Source organism: Argopecten irradians, chromosome 4, assembly GCF_041381155.1.
Source record: "Argopecten irradians isolate NY chromosome 4, Ai_NY, whole genome shotgun sequence".
Lineage (NCBI taxonomy): Eukaryota > Metazoa > Mollusca > Bivalvia > Pectinida > Pectinidae > Argopecten > Argopecten irradians.
The window spans coordinates 50,565,033-50,589,338 of record NC_091137.1 but is presented as its reverse complement, the minus strand read 5'-3'; the positions used below and the strand labels follow the sequence as shown (position 1 = coordinate 50,589,338).

The following is a 24,306-nucleotide window of genomic DNA, read 5'->3' as shown; positions in this document are numbered from 1 at the left end:
TAATCATTATTGTACTTTTCGAATATTTAGGCACGGTTATGAAATCAAATTTTCTAACCAATGCCCTAAAATAAATTATTGAATCCATATTCACGCTAGAGTTTATCAGTCTTTATTTGAATAACATGCGGAAACGTTGAATTTTGCCACTAAGTTTCACTTTCACTTTCAATACGCGCTCTTCTGTCATTGAAGGCGAATAAAGTAAATCCAACATGTCAGCCCCCATGACATACTGTATTTCAAAGACATGTTATAAAAAATTAGGGATCAGAATTTTATCAAAATACTTCTGTTGCAATAGGACAGTGAAATACAGATGTGCACGGGTAAAGAAATCAGGAGTGAGTTTGTTTACAACTGGACAGCTAGTAATTCCCTGGAGACTGACAATAACACCCATCGAACATTGCAGACAGTTCCACTGTCGAATTGCAACCCGCGCGAATACGAATGGACCCGACCAAGCAGTCATTAAATCGCATGAAAAAAGACAGGTAAGATATAACCTTAGGCAAAGTCTTTTTGTTCTATTATGATTTTTGATATGAATTTAAGGCAAAGCCTCAGAAGGGCGCAGCGACATATAAAAAATGTAAATATAGTTAGGATTATAACCCCAGAATGAGATTAAAACTGTTTAAACTTGTAGTCTGATCATTGATTTATAGTAAATGCTATTCTTCAATATTTGTGTCTAGCAGTCGTCATATACAGATCAGAAAGAAATATTCAACTGGATTATTTCATTTTTTTCCGATCTTATTTCTCTCCAATGCGGAAAACTTGGCAACATGTCATGCATCAAAAATGCGCGGGAATATGTGGCGTCATCTTTAGCACCAAGCTTCCTGACGTCACGGCTGATGGTGCCGTGCACTTGACAACACACAGACAGTATATCATTTTGACCAGTACATTTATTGTGTCGTTCTTGTCCTTGTGTAGTTATCTAAAACTACTTACAGTAGGTAATTTCAAAGTGTATCCTGGTGATACGTTTTGCCTACAGAGAAAATTTAAATCTCGTCGTGCTGATAACGAGAATTAAAACATGGCTGCCTGCATGGAGGCGCGAGACTTTTCCCGCGGGACACAGTTTCAAAGTTCAAGGGGTACTGGAATGTATTGGATTCTATATGCTCACACAGGTATTATGGTTAGTAGAGCTTCGCTCTTCGCGGTCTTTGGCCGCGCAGAGAGCCTCGCTCTTATTATTTAAGCAATAATTTTTTACCAAATGTTGGTACATATCCACAGGCGCTTGCAGATTATGATACAAAGTTGCTGTAAAAAGTATAACGGAATAGGGCTACTGGTAAATTTAGAGACCAAAGCTGGCATTTTCACCATGTGGAGATACACATCCACCCTACCTCAATCTCCTAAAAACCACATTATTTCCTAATAACATAAATACAAACTCACGATACAAAACGGTATTCAGGAAATATTTTCTTTCACCAACTGTATTACTAATTACTAACACTTTCATCCACACGTAGTAATCCAAAGCAGACAAGTGATATTGACAACTGACTTGCAGTTTGTGATATCATGTTTTTAAAGGTATCAAAAATGAAGTTTTAGTTATAATACCGTAATCTGCATGCGCCAGCAGAAACATATATACATAGAGATTGGCAACTCCTCCAATTTTACGATCGGCAGATGTACCTCTGTATGTGCATATAGGGGTTTTTAGATAAACTCTTAAATAATTGAATATAAAAGAATAACTTTGATATGTTGTAAAAGTTCAGTAATTTTCAGATGGTTTGAGTACAATTTTGGATAGAAAAAATAATATTTTAACTTATTTATTAATAAAACAAAACGCACTTCCGGTTTTGAATGCCTGATTTTCGAAAAACCAGCTAAAATTGCTTATTTCCGTGCATAAAAAAATCGTATTAAATAACATCAATCGGGAACTGATCACATCAAACCATGATATAATGTTTAAACTTTGTGTTGATGCAAAAATATCATGTTTAAAAGAATACACTTAAAGTAGTTATATCCAAGGTAAAATGCCTATAAACCGGAGGTCCCTCTGCCTGTCAACAAAGACAAAGAAGGAGTTTCAAATCTCTATGTTTATATGTTTCTGGCACCAGCGATCATACCCTGCTGAAACGGAGTTGAGGCAGGGTATATGAATCCCACCCAATTGCCGATGGTGTTGCAAGCCCTGATATGATCCACATCGGCCACTTTCAGGCCCATACATTTTTTTTGTATCATATCCATATGTTTTTGTATTGTTCTGACAACTAGGATCAATTTTCAATTCACAAAAATGCCGATTATAATGTGTCCTCAACTATAAGTGGTAAAATGCACAATACACTTATATTTCCGATCAAATACACTGCCATGTTTGATTTACTGCAAACCATGACAAATGACAGTGATGAACGAAACATGTACACACAGTTATTTTTCAAGGTATTTTGGGAGAAATGTTTTTGTAACAAATTAGGAATTTTTAATCGCAAAAAGAGCAGTTTTGGGGAAAATTTATACATTACTGAACATAGTATTATAGGTGATTAGATATTGTAAAAAGTAAACTGTGTCAATTTATCAAAAGGCGGCTTTCAGAGTAGTCCTAGTTTGTTTTTAGATTAAACAATACACATATATTTCTGATCAAATACACTGCCATGTTTGATTTATTGCAAACCATGACAAATAGCAGTGATGAAATGAAACACTTACACTGTCACAACCAACAGGTAAAATGTTTTGAAGTTAAGAAAAATAGATAAAATAAGAATAAACATTGTGAAACTCAATAAATGTAAGTATTATTTGGAATTTACTAGTGCTAAAATAATTAACCGGTTCACAGGTCGGTTTGAGCTAGCATTTTAGCTATCCGATAACCACTATACACATTTGGTATGGCAAAAATACTTCTCAAAGTAACGAAATTCCTCTACTTATGATGACTCTTCACTTACAATATAAGGTTATGAAACATGATTTCAAAAGTAATGAAGTTCTAACTGTTACAACAACAGTGTTGTTATCGGAAACTATAGATTGTCACTTTTTGCAAACGTTCTTGTGAATGTGATGTGCATATAGGCTAATTGCCATATGCAAATGAAACTATGTGCAGGAAGTATGCCAACTCTGACAAGTGAGTGTTTATACCGCTTTCCATTCACTATCATGGTTTTGTTAAAAGCAAACAAAATAAATCGTTATTAAATGTAATAATTGTTTGTGTCAAATGATTGTTTCCTGAAAGATGTGAGCGATTGTTATGAAATCCAGACAAAGTATGACAAATTTGTGGCATCAATGTACAGCTATAAGATTGAATTATCTGGTTACGATTCCGTTAATCTGATCAAGTTAACTAGTTGGCATTTTAACTAACCTTTCTAGCACTAGAATTTACATAAAGAAATGTTTAAAAATCGAGTTAAAAAAATCTGTGACTTTGTATTTCTGTCGTAGTAAAAAATTGTAGGTCATTTCATATGTGGTAAAGTTGCCATATTTGGAGCGCAAGACTTTCTAACGAGAAGCATCATGGCGGCCAAGTGAGCGGTGTTGGATATGTGACCCATTGAAATGTGCTTACAAACATGATTTAGACATGACATTGAAGTTAAGATTAAAAACAAAATGCCAATGTAAGATTATTAGGATTACTGAAAATGTTATTACTTTTTATAGGACTACAGTACTACAGAAGTCTCCAAACATGCAGCAACATATGATGTACCAACACCACCTGGTGAAAAAAAAGGTATGTAACCAGTATCATACATTGTAATACTCAAAGTATATATCATACATTGTAATACTCAAAGAATGTATCATGCATTGTAATACTCAAAGTATGTATCAAACATTGTAATATGCAAGTATGTATCATACATTGTAATACTCAAAGTATTTATAATACATTGTAAAACTCAAAGTATGTATCATACATTGTAATACTCAAAGTATGTATCATACATTGTAATACACAAGTATGTATCATACATTGTAATACTCAAGTATGTATAATACATTGTAATACTCCAAGTATGTATCATACATTGTAATACTTAAGTATGTATAATACATTGTAATACTCAAGTATGTATAATACATTGTAATACTCAAAGTATGTATCATACATTGTAAAACTCCAAGTATGTATCATACATTGTAATACTCAAGTATGTATAATACATTGTAATACTCAAAGTATGTATCATACATTGTAATACTTAAGTATGTATAATACATTGTAATACTCAAGTATGTATAATACATTGTAATACTCAAAGTATGTATCATACATTGTAAAACTCCAAGTATGTATCATACATTGTAATACTCAAGTATGTATAATACATTGTAATACTCCAAGTATGTATAATACATTGTAATACTCAAGTATGTATAATACATTATAATACTCAAGTATGTATCATACATTGTAATACTCCAACTATGTATCATACATTGTAATACTATTAGTATGTATCATACATTGTAATACTATAAGTATGTATCATACATTGTAATACTATAAGTATGTATCATACATTGTAATACTATAAGTATGTATCATACATTGTAATACTCAAGTGTGTATCATACATTATATGATTATAATACTCCAAGTATGTATCATACATTGTAATACTTGAGTATGTATAATACATTGTAATACTCCAAGTATGTATAATACATTGTAATACTCAAAGTATGTATAATACATTGTAATACTCAAAGTATGTATAATACATTGTAATACTCAAGTATGTATAATACATTGTAATACTCAAAGTATGTATCATACATTGTAATACTCAAAGTATGTATCATACATTGTAATACTCAAAGTATGTATAATACATTGTAATACTCAAAGTATGTATAATACATTGTAATACTCAAGTATGTATAATACATTGTAATACTCAAGTATGTATAATACATTGTAATACTCAAAGTATGTATCATACATTGTAATACTCAAGTATGTATAATACATTGTAATACTCAAGTATGTATAATACATTGTAATACTCAAAGTATGTATCATACATTGTAATACTCCAAGTATGTATCATACATTGTAATACTCAAAGTATGTATCATACATTGTAATACTCAAGTATGTATCATACATTGTAATACTCAAGTATGTATAATACATTGTAATACTCAAAGTATGTATCATACATTGTAATACTCCAAGTATGTATAATACATTGTAATACTCAAAGTATGTATAATACATTGTAATACTCAAAGTATGTATCATACATTGTAATACTCAAGTATGTATCATACATTGTAATACTCCAAGTATGTATCATACATTGTAATACTCAAAGTATGTATCATACATTGTAATACTTAAGTATGTATAATACATTGTAATACTCAAGTATGTATAATACATTGTAATACTCAAAGTATGTATAATACATTGTAATACTCCAAGTATGTATCATACATTGTAATACTCAAGTATGTATAATACATTGTAATACTCAAAGTATGTATAATACATTGTAATACTCAAGTATGTATAATACATTGTAATACTCAAGTATGTATAATACATTGTAATACTCAAAGTATGTATCATACATTGTAATACTCAAGTATGTATCATACATTGTAATACTCAAGTATGTATCATACATTGTAATACTCAAGTATGTATAATACATTGTAATACTCAAAGTATGTATAATACATTGTAATACTCAAAGTATGTATCATACATTGTAATACTCAAAGTATGTATCATACATTGTAATACTCAAGTATGTATCATACATTGTAATACTCAAGTATGTATCATAACATTGTAATACTCAAAGTATGTATCATACATTGTAATACTCCAAGTATGTATCATACATTGTAATACTCAAAGTATGTATCATACATTGTAATACTCCAAGTATGTATAATACATTGTAATACTCAAGTATGTATCATACATTGTAATACTCAAAGTATGTATAATACATTGTAATACTCAAAGTATGTATCATACATTGTAAAACTCCAAGTATGTATCATACATTGTAATACTCAAAGTATGTATAATACATTGTAATACTCAAAGTATGTATCATACATTGTAATACTCAAGTATGTATAATACATTGTAATACTCAAGTATGTATCATACATTGTAATACTCAAAGTATGTATCATACATTGTAATACTCAAGTATGTATAATACATTGTAATACTCAAGTATGTATAATACATTGTAATACTCAAGTATGTATAATACATTGTAATACTCCAAGTATGTATAATACATTGTAATACTCAAGTATGTATAATACATTGTAATACTCAAAGTATGTATCATACATTGTAATACTCCAAGTATGTATCATACATTGTAATACTCAAGTATGTATCATACATTGTAATACTCCAAGTATGTATCATATACATTGTAATACTATGTATCATACATTGTAATACTCAAGTATGTATCATACATTGTAATACTCAAGTATGTATCATACATTGTAATACTCAAGTATGTATCATACATTGTAATACTTAAATATGTATAATACATTGTAATACTCCAAGTATGTATAATACATTGTAATACTCAAGTATGTATCATACATTGTAATACTCAAAGTATGTATCATACATTGTAAAACTCCAAGTATGTATCATACATTGTAATACTCAAGTATGTATCATACATTGTAATACTCCAAGTATGTATAATACATTGTAATACTCAAGTATGTATAATACATTGTAATACTCCAAGTATGTATCATACATTGTAATACTCAAGTATGTATAATACATTGTAATACTCCAAGTATGTATAATACATTGTAATACTCAAAGTATGTATAATACATTGTAATACTCAAAGTATGTATCATACATTGTAATACTCCAAGTATGTATAATACATTGTAATACTCAAGTATGTATCATACATTATAATACTCCAAGTATGTATCATACATTGTAATACTCGAAGTATGTATCATACATTGTAATACTTAAGTATGTATAATACATTGTAATACTCAAAGTATGTATAATACATTGTAATACTCAAAGTATGTATCATACATTGTAATACTCAAAGTATGTATCATACATTGTAATACTCAAGTATGTATCATACATTGTAATACTCAAGTATGTATAATACATTGTAATACTCAAGTATGTATAATACATTGTAATACTCCAAGTATGTATAATACATTGTAATACTCAAGTATGTATAATACATTATAATACTCAAAGTATGTATCATTATAATACTCAAGTATGTATCATACATTGTAATACTCAAGTATGTATCATACATTGTGTAATACTCAAAGTATGTATAATACATTGTAATACTCATAGTATGTATCATACATTGTAATACTCAAAGTATGTATCATACATTGTAATACTCAAGTATGTATCATACATTGTAATACTCAAGTATGTATCATACATTGTAATACTCCAAGTATGTATCATACATTGTAATACTCAAGTATGTATAATACATTGTAATACTCAAGTATGTATCATACATTGTAATACTCAAGTATGTATAATACATTGTAATACTCAAGTATGTATCATACATTGTAATACTCAAGTATGTATCATACATTGTAATACTCCAAGTATGTATATACATTGTAATACTCAAGTATGTATCATACATTGTAATACTCAAAGTATGTATCATACATTGTAATACTCAAGTATGTATCATACATTGTAATACTCAAGTATGTATCATACATTGTAATACTTAAAGTATGTATAATACATTGTAATACTCAAGTATGTATCATACATTGTAATACTCAAAGTATGTATCATACATTGTAATACTCAAAGTATGTATCATACATTGTAATACTCAAGTATGTATCATACATTGTAATACTCAAGTATGTATCATACATTGTAATACTCAAGTATGTAAATACATTGTAATACTCCAAATAAAGTATGTATAATACATTGTAATACTCAAGTATGTATCATACATTGTAAAACTCAAGTATGTATCATACATTGTAATACTCAAGTATGTATAATACATTGTAATACTCAAGTATGTATAATACATTGTAATACTCCAAGTATGTATAATACATTGTAATACTCCAAGTATGTATAATACATTGTAATACTCAAGTATGTATCATACATTGTAATACTCCAAGTATGTATCATACATTGTAATACTATAAGTATGTATCATACATTGTAATACTATAAGTATGTATCATACATTGTAATACTATAAGTATGTATCATACATTGTAATACTCAAAGTATGTATCATACATTGTAATACTCCAAGTATGTATCATACATTGTAATACTCAAGTATGTATAATACATTGTAAATACTCCAAGTATGTTATAATACATTGTAATACTCAAAGTATGTATCATACATTGTAATACTCAAGTATGTATAATACAATTGTAATAAACTCCAAGTATGTATAATACATTGTAATACTCAAGTATGTATCATACCATTGTAAAACTCCAAGTATGTATCATACATTGTAATACTCAAAGTATGTATAATACATTGTAATACTCAAAGTATGTATCATACATTGTAATACTCAAGTATGTATAATACATTATAATACTCAAGTATGTATCATACATTGTAATACTCAAAGTATGTATCATACATTGTAATACTCCAAGTATGTATCATACATTGTAATACTCAAGTATGTATAATACATTGTAATACTCAAATATGTATAATACATTGTAATACTCAAGTATGTATAATACATTGTAATACTCAAGTATGTATCATACATTGTAATACTCCAAGTATGTATACATACTCATATGTAATACATTGTATACCAAGTATGTATCTACAAATACTCAAACTATGTATACATACTCATTGTAATACTTGAAATACTCCAAGTATGTATCATACATTGTAATACTCAAAGTATGTATATAATACATTGTATACTCAAAGTATGTATATCATTGTAAATACTCAAAGTATGTATAATACATTGTAATACTCAAGTATGTATCATACATTGTAATACTCGAAGTATGTATAATACATTGTAATACTCAAGTATGTATAATACATTGTAATACTCCAAGTATGTATACATACATTGTAATACTCAAGTATGTATAATACATTGTAATACTCAAGTATGTATCATACATTGTAATACTCAAGTATGTATATATACATTGTAATACTCCAAGTATGTATCATACATTGTAATACTCAAAGTATGTATCATACATTGTAATACTCAAAGTATGTATAATACATTGTAATACTTCAAGTATGTATAATACATTGTAATGTACTCTCAAGTATGTATCATACATTGTAATACTCAAGTATGTATAATACATTGTAATACTCAAGTATGTATAATACATTGTAAAACTCAAGTATGTATTCATATACATTGTAAAATACTCAAGTATGTATCATACATTGTAATACTGAAGTATGTATATACATTGTAATACTCAAGTATGTATCATACATTGTAATACTCAAGTATGTATCATACATTGTAATACTCCAAGTATGTATCATACATTGTAATACTCAAAGTATGTATCATACATTGTAATACTCCAAGTATGTATAATACATTGTAATACTCAAGTATGTATCATACATTGTAATACTCAAAGTATGTATCATACATTGTAAAACTCCAAGTATGTATCATACATTGTAATACTCAAGTATGTATCATACATTGTAATACTTCAAGTATGTATAATACATTGTAATACTCAAGTATGTATCATACATTGTAATACTCCAAGTATGTATAACATACATTGTAATACTCAAGTATGTATAATACATTGTAATACTCAAAGTATGTAATCAAAGCATTGTAAATACTCAAGTATGTATTAATACATTGTAATACTCCATTATCAATGTATGTGTATACATTGGTAAATACTCCAAGTATGTATCATACATTGTAATACTCAAAGTATGTATAATACATTGTAATACTCAAAGTATGTATCATACATTGTAATACTCCAACGTATGTATCATACATTGTAATACTCAAGTATGTATCATACATTGTAATAATACTTCAAGTATGTATAATAAATTGTAAATTTACTCGTAAGTATGTATCATACATTGTAATACTCAAAGTATGTATCATACATTGTAAAACTCAAGTATGTATCAATACATTGTAATACTCAAGTATGTATAATACATTGTAATACTCAAGTATGTATCATACATTGTAATACTCAAGTATGTATCATACATTGTACATACTATTGTAAAACTCCAAGTAAAGTATCATACACTTGTAATACTCAAGTATGTATCATGACATTTGTAATACTTCAAAAAATATGTATCATACATTGTAATACTCAAGTATGTATCATCACATTACAATACTCAAGTATGTATCATACATTGTAATACTCGAAGTATGTATCATACATTGGTAATACTGTCAAGTATGAATAATACATTGTAAACACTCAAGTAATGTATAATACATTGAATACTCAGAGTATTAGTCATACAATGTAAAACTCCAAGTAATGTATCATTACCATGTAATACTCAAGTATGTATACATACATTGAAATATTCCAAGTATGTATGATTCATTGTAATCTTCAAGGTATGTATCATACATATAATACTCAAGTATGTGAATCATTACATTATAATACTTCAAGTATGTTTCATACATTTTGTAAAACTCATGTATGTATAATATACATTGTAATACTACTCAAGTATGTACATACATTGTAATACTCAAGTATGTATAATACATTGTAATACTCAAGTATGTATCATACATTGTAATACTCCAAGTATGTATCATACATTGTAATACTCAATTGTATAGTATCATAATACATTGTAATACTCAAGTATGTATCATACATTCATAATATTCATCAATAATGTATATCATACATCATGTAATACTCAAAATATGGTATCATTGTAATACACATGTGTAATACTATGTAAGTATGTATCATACATTTAATACTAATGTTTGTATCACATTACTTACATGTGTAATAATGTAATACTCAAAATTTATGTATATATACATTGTAATACATCAATATACATTGTAAATTATTGTAGGTATTTTATTAATACATTGTATGTATCATACATTTGTAATACAATTATATATGTACATAATATTGTAAACTCAAATTGTATGTTATACATTGTAATATCAAAGTATGTACATACATTTTGTAATCAAACTAAATATGTATATACATTGTAATAAAACTTCAAGTATGTATAAGTCAATGTACATTACAGATGGTAATACTCAAGTATGTATATAATACATTTTAATACTAATTGTACTGTATGTATAATTATACATTTACATTAATACACTCAAGTATGTATACATACATTGTATATATTAAAGTATGTAATCATACATTGTAAATTTATAACAATGTATCATGGATACATTGTAATACTATTAGTATAGTTGTATAATACATTGTAATACTCAAGTATGTATATATTAATCATACATGTGTAAGTATATAGTAATAATGTAATAATACATTGTAATAAAATATGTATGTAATTATTACATTGTATACTGTGTATTCATACATATCATACATGTGTATAATAGATTCAACAGTGCTTCATGTATGTAGGTATACATTCATAATACTCAAAAGTTGTATCATACATTGAAAATGCCATATATAAAGTATGTAAGTATACATTGTAATACTCAATATGTATGTATACATTTAATGTTCCATTGATCCTAAGTATGTATCATACATTTGTTACATACTCAAAGCTATTGTAATACATTGTTTGACAATATTTTCAATGTGTATGTTATCATACATTTTAATACATTAATACTCACAGTGTTAAAGTATGTATAATACATTGTAATTACTTTAATATGTATTACATTGTAATACACTCAAGATTATTATAATAATTGTAATACTCAAAGTATGTATAATACATTGTAATACTCAAAGTATATGTATCATACATTGTAATACTCAAGTATGTATCATATACATGTAATAATACTAAAGTATGTATCATACATTGTAATTCTATAAATGTATGTATAATACATTGTGAATGTATGTATCATACATTGTAATACTAATATGTATCAGTACATTTTTTAATTTATTGAATTATAATACTCAACGTATATCATTACATTGTAATACTTAAGTATGTTTAATACATTGTAATACTCAAGTATTTATATACCATTGTAATTACTCAAAGTAAGTATATACATTGTAAAACTCCAAGTATGATCATACATTGTACAGAGTTCTAAGTATGTATAATTACATTGTAAAAATACCTCAAAGTATGTATAATACATTGTAAAAACTCCAAGTATGTATCATACATTGTAATACTCATAGTATGTATTAATAATTGTAATACTACAAAGTATGTATCATACTTTGAAATAATCAAGTATGTATAATACATTTTATATACTCAGGTATGTTTATACATTGTGAATACTCAAAGTATGTATTTTACATTGTATTACTCGAAGTATGTATCATACATTGTAATACTGATAAGTATGTATTCATTTACATTGTACATACTCATAAGTATTGTATTAATTCATTGTAATACTCTATAAGGTATGTTTATCATACATTGTAATACATCAAGTTTGTATAATAACTTTGTAATACTCCACAGTATGTATCATACATTGTAATTACTCAAGTATGTATCACCTACATTGTAATACTATAATGTATGTATCATACATTTTAATACTATAGGTATTATCATACATTGTAATACTATAATTATGTATACATCGAGTAAAATACTCAAAGTTTGTATTTTCATACATTGTAATGCTCAAGTTTGTATCATACGTTTTTATTTGATTATAATACTCAAGTATGTATCATACATTGTGAATACTTTAAGTATGTATCATACATTGTGATACTTCAAGTATGTACATACATTATATTCAATAGACACTTGTAACATCACAAGATATAGATTTATATCTTTACATTTATATATTGTAAAGATGATATGTAATTATGTTAGTGTGTCATCTTCATTCATGTTTTGATAAATTTTGTTAGAAATTTATATGTGCGGTTATTGCGTAATTTATTCATACTAACCAGTCAGAAGAAATTTTAATATTTTATTCACCACCAAAATTTACAAATATTTTGAGAATAACAATATACTTATCGGGGTACAACATGCATAGGTTTTAATTTAATTGAACAAATACAAATAAGAGCTGAAAAGTCGATTCTCGGCAGTTCTACAAAATCATTATATTTATGTCTACAGAGCAGTAAATGTAGTACATTACAGTCAGACCATGAAGCCAAGTTGTGGTCTACAATTGTCATTTCACACTTTTACCATGGTTATTAGTAATTGTTAAGTGATTTCTGCAGGCATGGATTCCATCTAAACATAACATAAGGCATACAAAACAAGAATTTTTACAATGTATAAAATCTGTGTCTGTAATTAACCTGTTTATAAGGCACCATACATGTCTGTCTGTCCATTTAATGTTACACCTGGCCACGCCACAGTTTTACCATTCATAATCAATGGATAACATTATAATTTTCATAAATTGGTAGAAAAGAATATATTTGTTAATTTTTTACCCAGTTTGGCATATATATAACTTAAAAGTTACATCTCTAATTGTTTATTTACAATTACCGATTTTTTTCAAATATAAAATTGTTACTTGCCATCAATTTATTTTTAGATAACTACAATTCCTCTGCCCCAGTGTTCTACAGTGCTAAATTTGTAAGAGGCAGCATTGTGATGTATTGGTGGGTAAGCCGGGCTACTTACACCCAGACACAAAGGTAATGTAAACTGTAGGGCCCCCCCCCCCCGGTACTCCAATTGTACACGTCGTCCTAAACGTCCCAGCCTGGTAGCGATTGGTGGGTAAGCCAGGGCTACTTCAACCCAGACACCAAGGTATGTAAACCTGTAGGGTACTAATTGTACACTCGTCCTAACCCCAGCCTGGTATGATTGGTGGGTAAGCCAGGGCTACTTCAACCCAGACACCAAGGTATGTAAACCTGTAGGGTACTAATTGTACACTCGTCCTAACCCCAGCCTGGTACGATTGGTGGGTAAGCCAGGGCTACTTCAACCCAGACACCAAGGTATGTAAACTTGTAGGTACTAATTGTACACTCGTCCTAACCCCAGCCTGGTATGATTGGTGGGTAACCCAGGGCTACTTCAACCCAGACACCGAGGTATGTAAACATGTACAAATGTAGGTACTAATTGTACACTCGTCCTAACCCCAGCCTGGTATGATTGGTGGGTAAGCCAGGGCTACTTCAACCCAGACACAAAGGTATGTAAACCTGTAGGGTACTAATTGTACACTCGTCCTAACCCCAGCCTGGTATGATTGGTGGGTAAGCCAGGGCTACTTCAACCCAGACACAAAGGTATGTAAACCTGTAGGGTACTAATTGTACACTCGTCCTAACCCCAGCCTGGTATGATTGGTGGGTAAGCCAGGGCTACTTCAACCCAGACACAAAGGTATGTAAACCTGTAGGGTACTAATTGTACACTCGTCCTAACCCCAGCCTGGTATGATTGGTGGGTAAGCCAGGGCTACTTCAACCCAGACACCAAGGTATGTAAACTTGTAGGTACTAATTGTTACAACTTGTCCATAACCCAGCCACTGGTATGATTTGGTGGGTAAGCAGGGCTACTTCAACACCAGACACAAAGGTATGTCAAACCCTGTAGGGTATTATTGATACACTCGTCTAACCCAGCCTGGTACAATTGGTTGGGTAAGCAAGGCTACTTCAACCCAGCACACCAAGGTATGTAAACCATGTAGGGGCATAATTGTTACACTTGTCCTAACCCCAGCCTGGTAAGATTGGTGGGTAAGCCAGGGCTACTTCAACCCAGATACCGAGGTATGTAAACTTGTAGGTACTAATTGTACACTCGTCCTAACCCCAGCCTGGTATGATTGGTGGGTAAGCCAAGGCTACTTCAACCCAGACACCAAGGTATATAAACTTGTAGGTACTAATTGTATATTTGCCTTGAGTAGAGTTTGCCTGTGGACAAATAAATTTTATAGTAAATATAAAGCCTTGGGAAAAGTTTTCAATAATAACAATTACATTTTGTAGGTATGTCATACATTTAGAATAAGATTGAAAGCTGGGAGATGTTGTTGACTGGAGACAACACATGGTGTTTTTATCAGGCTGCTTCATACTTCTAGATGAGTGAATTCTTAGTCTGGTATACACACTTCTTCAGTTTCAATCTAATTAAAATTTGGTGTTCATTATCTTCTCAGTAAGCTCCATATAATGAATGTTATATTTTAGGTCACCTGAGGCAGACCTTTTCTAATCAACTTTTTGTCTATCTTTGTACAGTTGTGCATCGTTCGGTCATGTGTCATATGCCTGTAAGCAAATTACATTTTCATCAACATAGATGATATATAATGCAGACAGTAACTAAAAAATTTGTTGTGTTTTCCAGATGAATCCAGAAGAGGAGAAGTTTGTCATGTGTTTACCTCCACCCAATGTGACAGGGACATTACACCTGGGCCACGCCCTCACCTGTGCTATACAAGACGCCATTGCTAGGTGGTAGGTATAGGATTAATGTTACACCTGGGCCAGCCCCTCACCTGTACTATACAGGACGTCATTGCTAGGTGGTAGGTATAGGATTAATGTTACACCTGGGCCACGCCCTCACCTGTGCTATACAGGACGCCATTGCTAGGTGGTAGGTATAGGATTAATGTTACACCTGGGCCACGCCCTCACCTGTGCTATACAGGACGCCATTGCTAGGTGGTAGGTATAGGATTAATGTTACACCTGGGCCACGCCCTCACCTGTGCTATACAGGACGCCATTGCTAGGTGGTAGGTATAGGATTAATGTTACACCTGGGCCACGCCCTCACCTGTACTATACAGGACGCCATTGCTAGGATGGTAGGTATTGGATTAATGTTAACCACCTGGGGCCATCAACTGTACTAGGTGGCCTTGGTAGGTATAGGATTAATGTTACACCTTGGCCACGCCCTCACCTGTGCTATACAGGACGCCATTGCTAGGTGGTAGGTATAGGATTAATGTTACACCTTGGCCACACCCTCACCTGTACTATACAGGACGTCATTGCTAGGGTGGTAGGTATAGGATTAATGTTACACCTGGGCCACGCCCTCACCATTTACTATACAGGACGTCATTGCTAGGTGGTAGGTATAGGATTAATGTTACACCTGGGCCACGTCCTTCCTGTACTATACAGGACGCCATTGCTAGGTGGTAGGTATAGGATTAATGTTACACCTTGGCCACGCCCTCACCTGTACTATACAGGACGCCATTGCTAGGTGGTAGGTATAGGATTAATGTTACACCTGGGCCACACCCTCACCTGTACTATACAGGAAGTCATTGCTAGGTGGTAGGTATAGGATTAATGTTACACCTTGGCCACGCCCTCACCTCGTACTATACAGGACGTCATTGCTAGGTGGTAGGTATAGGATTAATGTTACACCTGGGCCACGTCCTCACCTGTTAACTATACAGGACGGCCATTGCTAGGTGGTAGGTATAGGATTAATGTTACACCTGGGCCACACCCTCACCTGTACTATACAGGACGCCATTGCTAGGTGGTAGGTATAGGATTAATGTTACACCTGGGCCATGCCCTCACCTGTGCTATACAGGACGACGCCATTGCTAGGTGGTAGGTATAGGAATAATGTTACACCTGGCCACACCCTCACCTGTACTATACAGGACGCCATTGCTAGGTGGTAGGTATAGGATTTAATGTTACACCTGGGCCACGCCCTCACCTGTGCTATACAGGACGCCATTGCTAGGTGGTAGGTATAGGATTAATGTTACACCTGGGCCACGCCCTCACCTGTGCTATACAGGACGCCATTGCTAGGTGGTAGGTATAGGATTAATGTTACACCTGGGCCACGCCCTCACCTGTACTATACAGGACGCCATTGCTAGGTGGTAGGTATAGGATTAATGTTACACCTGGGCCACGCCCTCACCTGTACTATACAGGACGCCATTGCTAGGTGGTAGGTATAGGATTAATGTTACACCTGGGCCACGCCCTCACCTGTACTATACAGGACGCCATTGCTAGGTGGTAGGTTATAGGATTAAATGTTACACCTGGGCCACGCCCTCACCTGTACTATACAGGACGCCATTGCTAGGACGGTAGGTATAGGATTTAATGTTACACCTGGGCCACGCCCTCACTCTGTACTATACAGGACGCATCATTGCTAGGTGGGTAGGTATAGGATTAATGTTACACCTGGGTCACGCCCTCACCTGTACTATAATCAGGACGCCATTGCTAGGTGGTAGGTATAGGATTAATGTTACCACCTAGGCCACGCCCTCTCACGACCTGTACTATACAGGACGCCCATTGCTAGGTGCGTAGGTATAGGATTAATGTTACACCTGGGGCCTACGCCCTCTCTGTATATACAGGACGCATTGCTAGGTGGTAGGTATATGGATTAATGTTACACCTGGGCCACGCCCTCACCTGTACTATACAGGACGCCATTGCTAGGTGGTAGGTATAGGATTAATGTTACACCTGGGCCACGCCCTCACCTGTACTATACAGGACGCCATTGCTAGGTGGTAGGTATAGGATTAATGTTACACCTGGGCCACGCCCTCACCTGTACTATACAGGACGCCATTGCTAGGTGGTAGGTATAGGATTAATGTTACACCTGGGCCACGCCCTCACCTGTACTATACAGGACGTCATTGCTAGGTGGTAGGTATAGGATTAATGTTACACCTGGGCCACGCCCTCACCTGTACTATACAGGACGCCCATTGCTAGGTGGTAGGTATAGGATTAATGTTACACCTGGGCCACGCCCCTCACTGTACTATACAGGACGCCATTGCTAGGTGGTAGTATAGGATTAATGTTACACCTGGGCCACGTCCTACTGTACTATACAGGACGCCATTGCTAGGTGGTAGGTATAGGATTAATGTTACACCTGGGCCACGCCCTCACCTGTACTATACAGGACGCCATTGCTAGGTGGTAGGTATAGGATTAATGTTACACCTGGGCCACGCCCTCACCTGTACTATACAGGACGCCATTGCTAGGTGGTAGGTATAGGATTAATGTTACACCTGGGCCACGCCCTCACCTGTACTATACAGGACGCCATTGCTAGGTGGTTTAGGTATAGGATTAATGTTACACTGGGCCACACCCTCACCTGTACTATACAGGACGCCATTGCTAGGTGGTAGGTATAGGATTAATGTTACACCTGGGCCACGCCCTCACCTGTGCTATACAGGACGCCATTGCTAGGTGGTAGGTATAGGATTAATGTTACACCTGGGCCACGCCCTCACCTGTGCTATACAGGACGCCATTGCTAGGTGGTAGGTATAGGATTAATGTTACACCTGGGCCATACCCTACCTGTGCTATACAGGACGCCATTGCTAGGTGGTAGGTATAGGATTAATGTTTACACCTGGGCCACTTGCCCTCACCTGTGCTATACAGGACGCCATTGCTAGGTGGTAGGTATAGGATTAATGTTACACCCTGGGCCACGCCCTCACCTGTGCTATACAGGACGCCATTGCTAGGTGGTAGGTATAGGATTAATGTTACACCTGGGCCACGCCCTCACCTGTACTATACAGGACGCCATTGCTAGGTGGTAGGTATAGGATTAATGTTACACCTGGGCCACGCCCTCACCTGTACTATACAGGACGCCATTGCTAGGTGGTAGGTATAGGATTAATGTTACACCTGGGCCACGCCCTCACCTGTACTATACAGGACGCCATTGCTAGGTGGTAGGTATAGGATTAATGTTACACCTGGGCCACGCCCTCACCTGTACTATACAGGACGCCATTGCTAGGTGGTAGGTATAGGATTAATGTTACACCTGGGCCACGCCCTCACCTGTGCTATACAGGACGCCATTGCTAGGTGGTAGGTATAGGATTAATGTTACACCTGGGCCACGCCCTCACCTGTACTATACAGGACGCCATTGCTAGGTGGTAGGTATAGGATTAATGTTACACCTGGGCCACGCCCTCACCTGTACTATACAGGACGCCATTGCTAGGTGGTAGGTATAGGATTAATGTTACACCTGGGCCAGCCTCCCTCTACTATACAGGACGCATCGTTTTGCGCCATGTAGTTAATACTTTTCATTCTAACAACTATACCTGTAGGACGCCCAATTGCTAGGTGGTAGGTTATAGGACAGGGGTCAAATAGGCTAATGTTGTAATTCCACCTTGGGCCACGCCCTCACCTGTGTACTATATAGTACGCCATTGCTAGGTGGTAGGTATAGGATTAATGTTACACCTGGGCCACGCCCTCACCTGTACTATACAGGACGCCATTGGGCCATGCCCCTCACCTGTACTGTACAGGACGCCATTGCTAGGTGGTAGGTATAGGATTAATGTTAAACATGCCCTCACCTGTACTATACAGGACGCCATTGCTAGGTGGATAGGTATACAATTAATTATTATCCTGAAACCGGTCAGGAATATCTATTGTCTTCATGGCATCGTTTTGCGCCATGCGTAAATTTTCATTCAATCAAAACTTCTTCTCAATAACCTGTAGTTTGTTCAAATGAATGACTTTGATATATATTCAAGATCACAGGGGTCAAATAGGCTAAAATCTTAAACAACTTCTTGTAAATAACTAAGAGGCCTTAAGAGACTGGATATTGGATTTGTAGTAGTTTGGGGATCAAGGGACCTCCATTCATGGTCTAATTTATCAAATATATCAGAACCTGAACTTCTTTTATTAAAAGAGTTGTTTTATATTGCCTTAATTGTTTGCCACTACTATTTTCTTTGAGGTGTTGTATTGTGCTAATAGTCAGATGACCGTTAAGGCCCATTGGCCTCTTGTTATTATCAGGCACCGCATGAAGGGTCGGTCAGTGTTGTGGATCCCAGGATGTGACCATGCTGGTATTGCCACACAAGTCGTTGTAGAGAAACGACTCGCAAGGGAGCGCAACATCACACGACATGACATTGGTCGGGAACTCTTCATTCAGGAGGTTTGGAAATGGAAACAAGAGTATGTACAAGCTTCTCATATCTGACTGAATTTCATTCACATTAATTACTTTTACCATATTATAAGATTATTAGAATATGCAATACTATATAATATCTTAATAGTTATAGTAAATATTGGACTCTAAAACTTTCGTATCATATATGTTCACTAATAAGTTAACTTCATTATATTTATCGTCAAAGTTATTAGATTTTCTAAATACTTTGTATGTAAATATATATATCTAATGATTTACTGGGATGTAAATGTTGAATAAGTATACTGGGACAATATAATCTGGTTCCACTGTATAGCAAAAATCTTCTTTACATGGCATTATCTACCTGATGTCAAAGAGTTTTGATTATTGAATATCTTATTCATCATGCAGGAAAAAGATTTCTTGAGGTCAAGCATTTAAGAATTAGCTTGAAGTCTGCTAACTCATTCTCACCAGAAGGCTGGGGGATATTTATAAAGACAAACTGTAGTGTATGGTGTAAATTGGTTGATTGCGATCATTTCCATGTGTTTCCAGAAAAGAGGACTCAATCTTGGAACAAGTGAAGAGGCTCGGGTCCTCACTAGACTGGAGTAGGTCATGTTTTACCATGGACGAGGTTAGAAATATAATAAACATGTATATATCATGATCAGGTACTAAGTTTTCATAATTCCCCTATATAAACATGTATATATCATAATCAGGTACTAAAGTTTCATAATTCCCCTATATAAACATGTATACATCATGATCAGGTACTAAGTTTTCATCATTCCCCTATATAAACATGTATATATCATGATCAGGTACTAAAGTTTTCATCATTCCCCTATATAAACATGTATATATCATGATCAGGTACTAAAGTTTTCATCATTCCCCTATATAAACATGTATATATCATGATCAGGTACTAAGTTTTCATCATTCCCCTATATAAACATGTATATATCATGATCAGGTACATAGTTTTTCTATCATTCCCCTATATAAACATGTATACTATCATGATCAAGGTACTAAGTTTTCATCATTCCCTATATAAACATGTATTATCATGATCAGGTAATATAGATTTTCAATCATTCCTATATAAACATGTATATATCATGATCAGGTACTAAAGTTTTCATAATTCCCCTATATAAACATGTATATATCATGATCAGGTACTAAAGTTTCATCATTCCCCTATATAAACATGTATATATCATGATCAGGTACTAAAGTTTTCATCATTCCCCTATATAAACATGTATACATCATGATCAGGTACTAAAGTTTTCATCATTCCCCTATATAAACATGTATACATCATGATCAGGTACTAAGTTTTCATCATTCCCCTATATAAACATGTATGTATTCATCATGATCAGGTACAAGTTTTCATCATTCATTCCCCTATATAAACATGTATACATCATGATCAGTACTAAAGTTTCATTCCCCCTATATAAACATGTATATATCATAATCAGGTACTATAGTTTTCATCACCCCTATATAAACATATATATCATGATCAGGTACATTAGTTTTCATAATTCCCCTATATAAACATGTATACATCATGATCAGGTACATAGTTTTCATCATTCCCCTATATAAACATGTATACATCATGATCAGGTACTAAGTTTTCATCATTCCCCTATATAAACATGTATATATCATGATCAGGTACATAGTTTTCATAATTCCCCTATATAAACATGTATATATCATGATCAGGTACTAAGTTTTCATCATTCCCCTATATAAACATGTATATATCATGATCAGGTACTAAAGTTTTCATAATTCCCCTATATAAACATGTATACATCATGATCAGGTACATAGTTTTCATCATTCCCCTATATAAACATGTATACATCATGATCAGGTACATAGTTTTCATCATTCCCCTATATAAACATGTATATATCATGATCAGGTACTAAGTTTTCATAATTCCCCTATATAAACATGTATACATCATGATCAGGTACATAGTTTTCATCATTCCCCTATATAAACATGTAATATATCATGATCAGGTACATAGTTTTCATAATTCCCCTATATAAAACATGTATATATCATGATCAGGTACTATGTTTTCATATTCCCCTATATAAACATGTATACATCATGATCAGGTACTAAGTTTTCAAATCATTCCCCTATATAAACATGTATACATCATGATCAGGTACTAAAGTTTTCATCATTCCCCTATATAAACATGTATATATCATGATCAGGTACATAGTTTTCATAATTCCCCTATATAAACATGTATACATCATGATCAGGTACTAAGTTTTCATCATTCCCCTATATAAACATGTATATATCATGATCAGGTACATAGTTTTCATAATTCCCCTATATAAACATGTATATATCATGATCAGGTACATAGTTTTCATCATTCCCCTATATAAACATGTATAAATCATGTATCAGGTACTAAAGTTTTCATCATTCCCCTAATAAACATGTATATATCATGATCAGGGTACATATGTTTTCATAATTCCCCTATATAAACATGTATATCATAGATCCGAATAGGTACATAGTTTTCATAATTCCCCTATATAAACATGTATATATCATCATAATCATCAGGTACTATATTTATTTCAGGTCATTCCCCTATATAAACATGTATATATCATGATCAGGTACATAAGTTTTCATCATTCCCCTATATAAACATGTATATATCATGATCAGGTACTAAGTTTTCATCATTCCCCTATATAAACATGTATACATCATGATCAGGTACTAAGTTTTCATCATTCCCCTATATAAACATGTATGTACATACATTCCCCTATATTAATCATGGTACATAGTTTTCATACATAAGTTTTCATCATTCCCCTATATAAACATGTTATACATCATGATCAGGTACTAAAGTTTTCATCATTCCCCTATATAAACATGTATATATCATGATCAGGTACATAGTTTTCATAATTCCCCTATATAAACATGTATATATCATAATCAGGTACTAAAGTTTTCATCATTCCCCTATATAAACATGTATATATCATGATCAGGTACATAGTTTTCATCATTCCCCTATATAAACATGTATATATCATGATCAGGTACTAAAGTTTTCATCATTCCCCTATATAAACATGTATATATCATGATCAGGTACATAGTTTTCATCATTCCCCTATATAAACATGTATATATCATGATCAGGTACTAAGTTTTCATAATTCCCCTATATAAACATGTATATATCATGATCAGGTACTAAAGTTTCATCATTCCCCTATATAAACATGTATACATCATAATCAGGTACTAAGTTTTCATAATTCCCCTATATAAACATGTATATATCATGATCAGGTACTAAGTTTTCATCATTCCCCTATATAAACATGTATACATCATGATCAGGTACATAGTTTTCATCATTCCCCTATATAAACATGTATATATCATGATCAGGTACTAAGTTTTCATCATTCCCCTATATAAACATGTATATATCATGATCAGGTACTAAAGTTTTCATCATTCCCCTATATAAACATGTATATATCATGATCAGGTACTAAGTTTTCATCATTCCCCTATATAAACATGTATACATCATGATCAGGTACTAAGTTTTCATCATTCCCCTATATAAACATGTATATATCATAATCAGGTACTATAGTTTTCATAATTCCCCTATATAAACATGTATATATCATGATCAGGTACTAAGTTTCATCATTCCCCTATATAAACATGTATATATCATGATCAGGTACTACTGTAAGTTTTCATCATTCCCCTATATAAACATGTATATATCATGATCAGGTACTAAAGTTTTCATAATTCCCCTATATAAACATGTATATATCATGATCAGGTACATAGTTTTCATCATTCCCCTATATAAACATGTATATATCATAATCAGGTACTAAGTTTTCATCATTCCCCTATATAAACATGTATACATCATGATCAGGTACTAAAGTTTTCATCA

General features: G+C 32.8%; 1 protein-coding gene across 1 annotated transcript; it reads left to right on the top strand.

Annotated features, from left to right (window-relative positions):
- The first annotated feature begins 14,588 nt into the window (after window positions 1–14,588).
- On the top strand, window positions 14,589–20,946 carry LOC138321963 (valine--tRNA ligase-like). The gene is made up of 4 exons (XM_069266014.1): window positions 14,589–14,660; window positions 15,642–15,754; window positions 20,147–20,311; window positions 20,832–20,946. Exons 2-4 carry the CDS (start codon window positions 15,642–15,644, stop codon window positions 20,944–20,946), a joined length of 393 nt encoding a protein of 130 aa, XP_069122115.1. The 5' UTR covers window positions 14,589–14,660.
- The last annotated feature ends 3,360 nt before the right edge of the window (window positions 20,947–24,306 follow it).

Coding starts and splice junctions, on each gene's coding strand:
- LOC138321963 (XM_069266014.1), top strand. CDS start 15,642: ATGAATCCAGAAGAGGAGAAGTTTGTCATGTGTTTACCTCCACCCAAT. Junction 15,755..20,146: donor CAAGACGCCATTGCTAGGTG/GTAGGTATAGGA, acceptor TGTTATTATCAG/GCACCGCATGAAGGGTCGGT. Junction 20,312..20,831: donor GTTTGGAAATGGAAACAAGA/GTATGTACAAGC, acceptor ATGTGTTTCCAG/AAAAGAGGACTCAATCTTGG.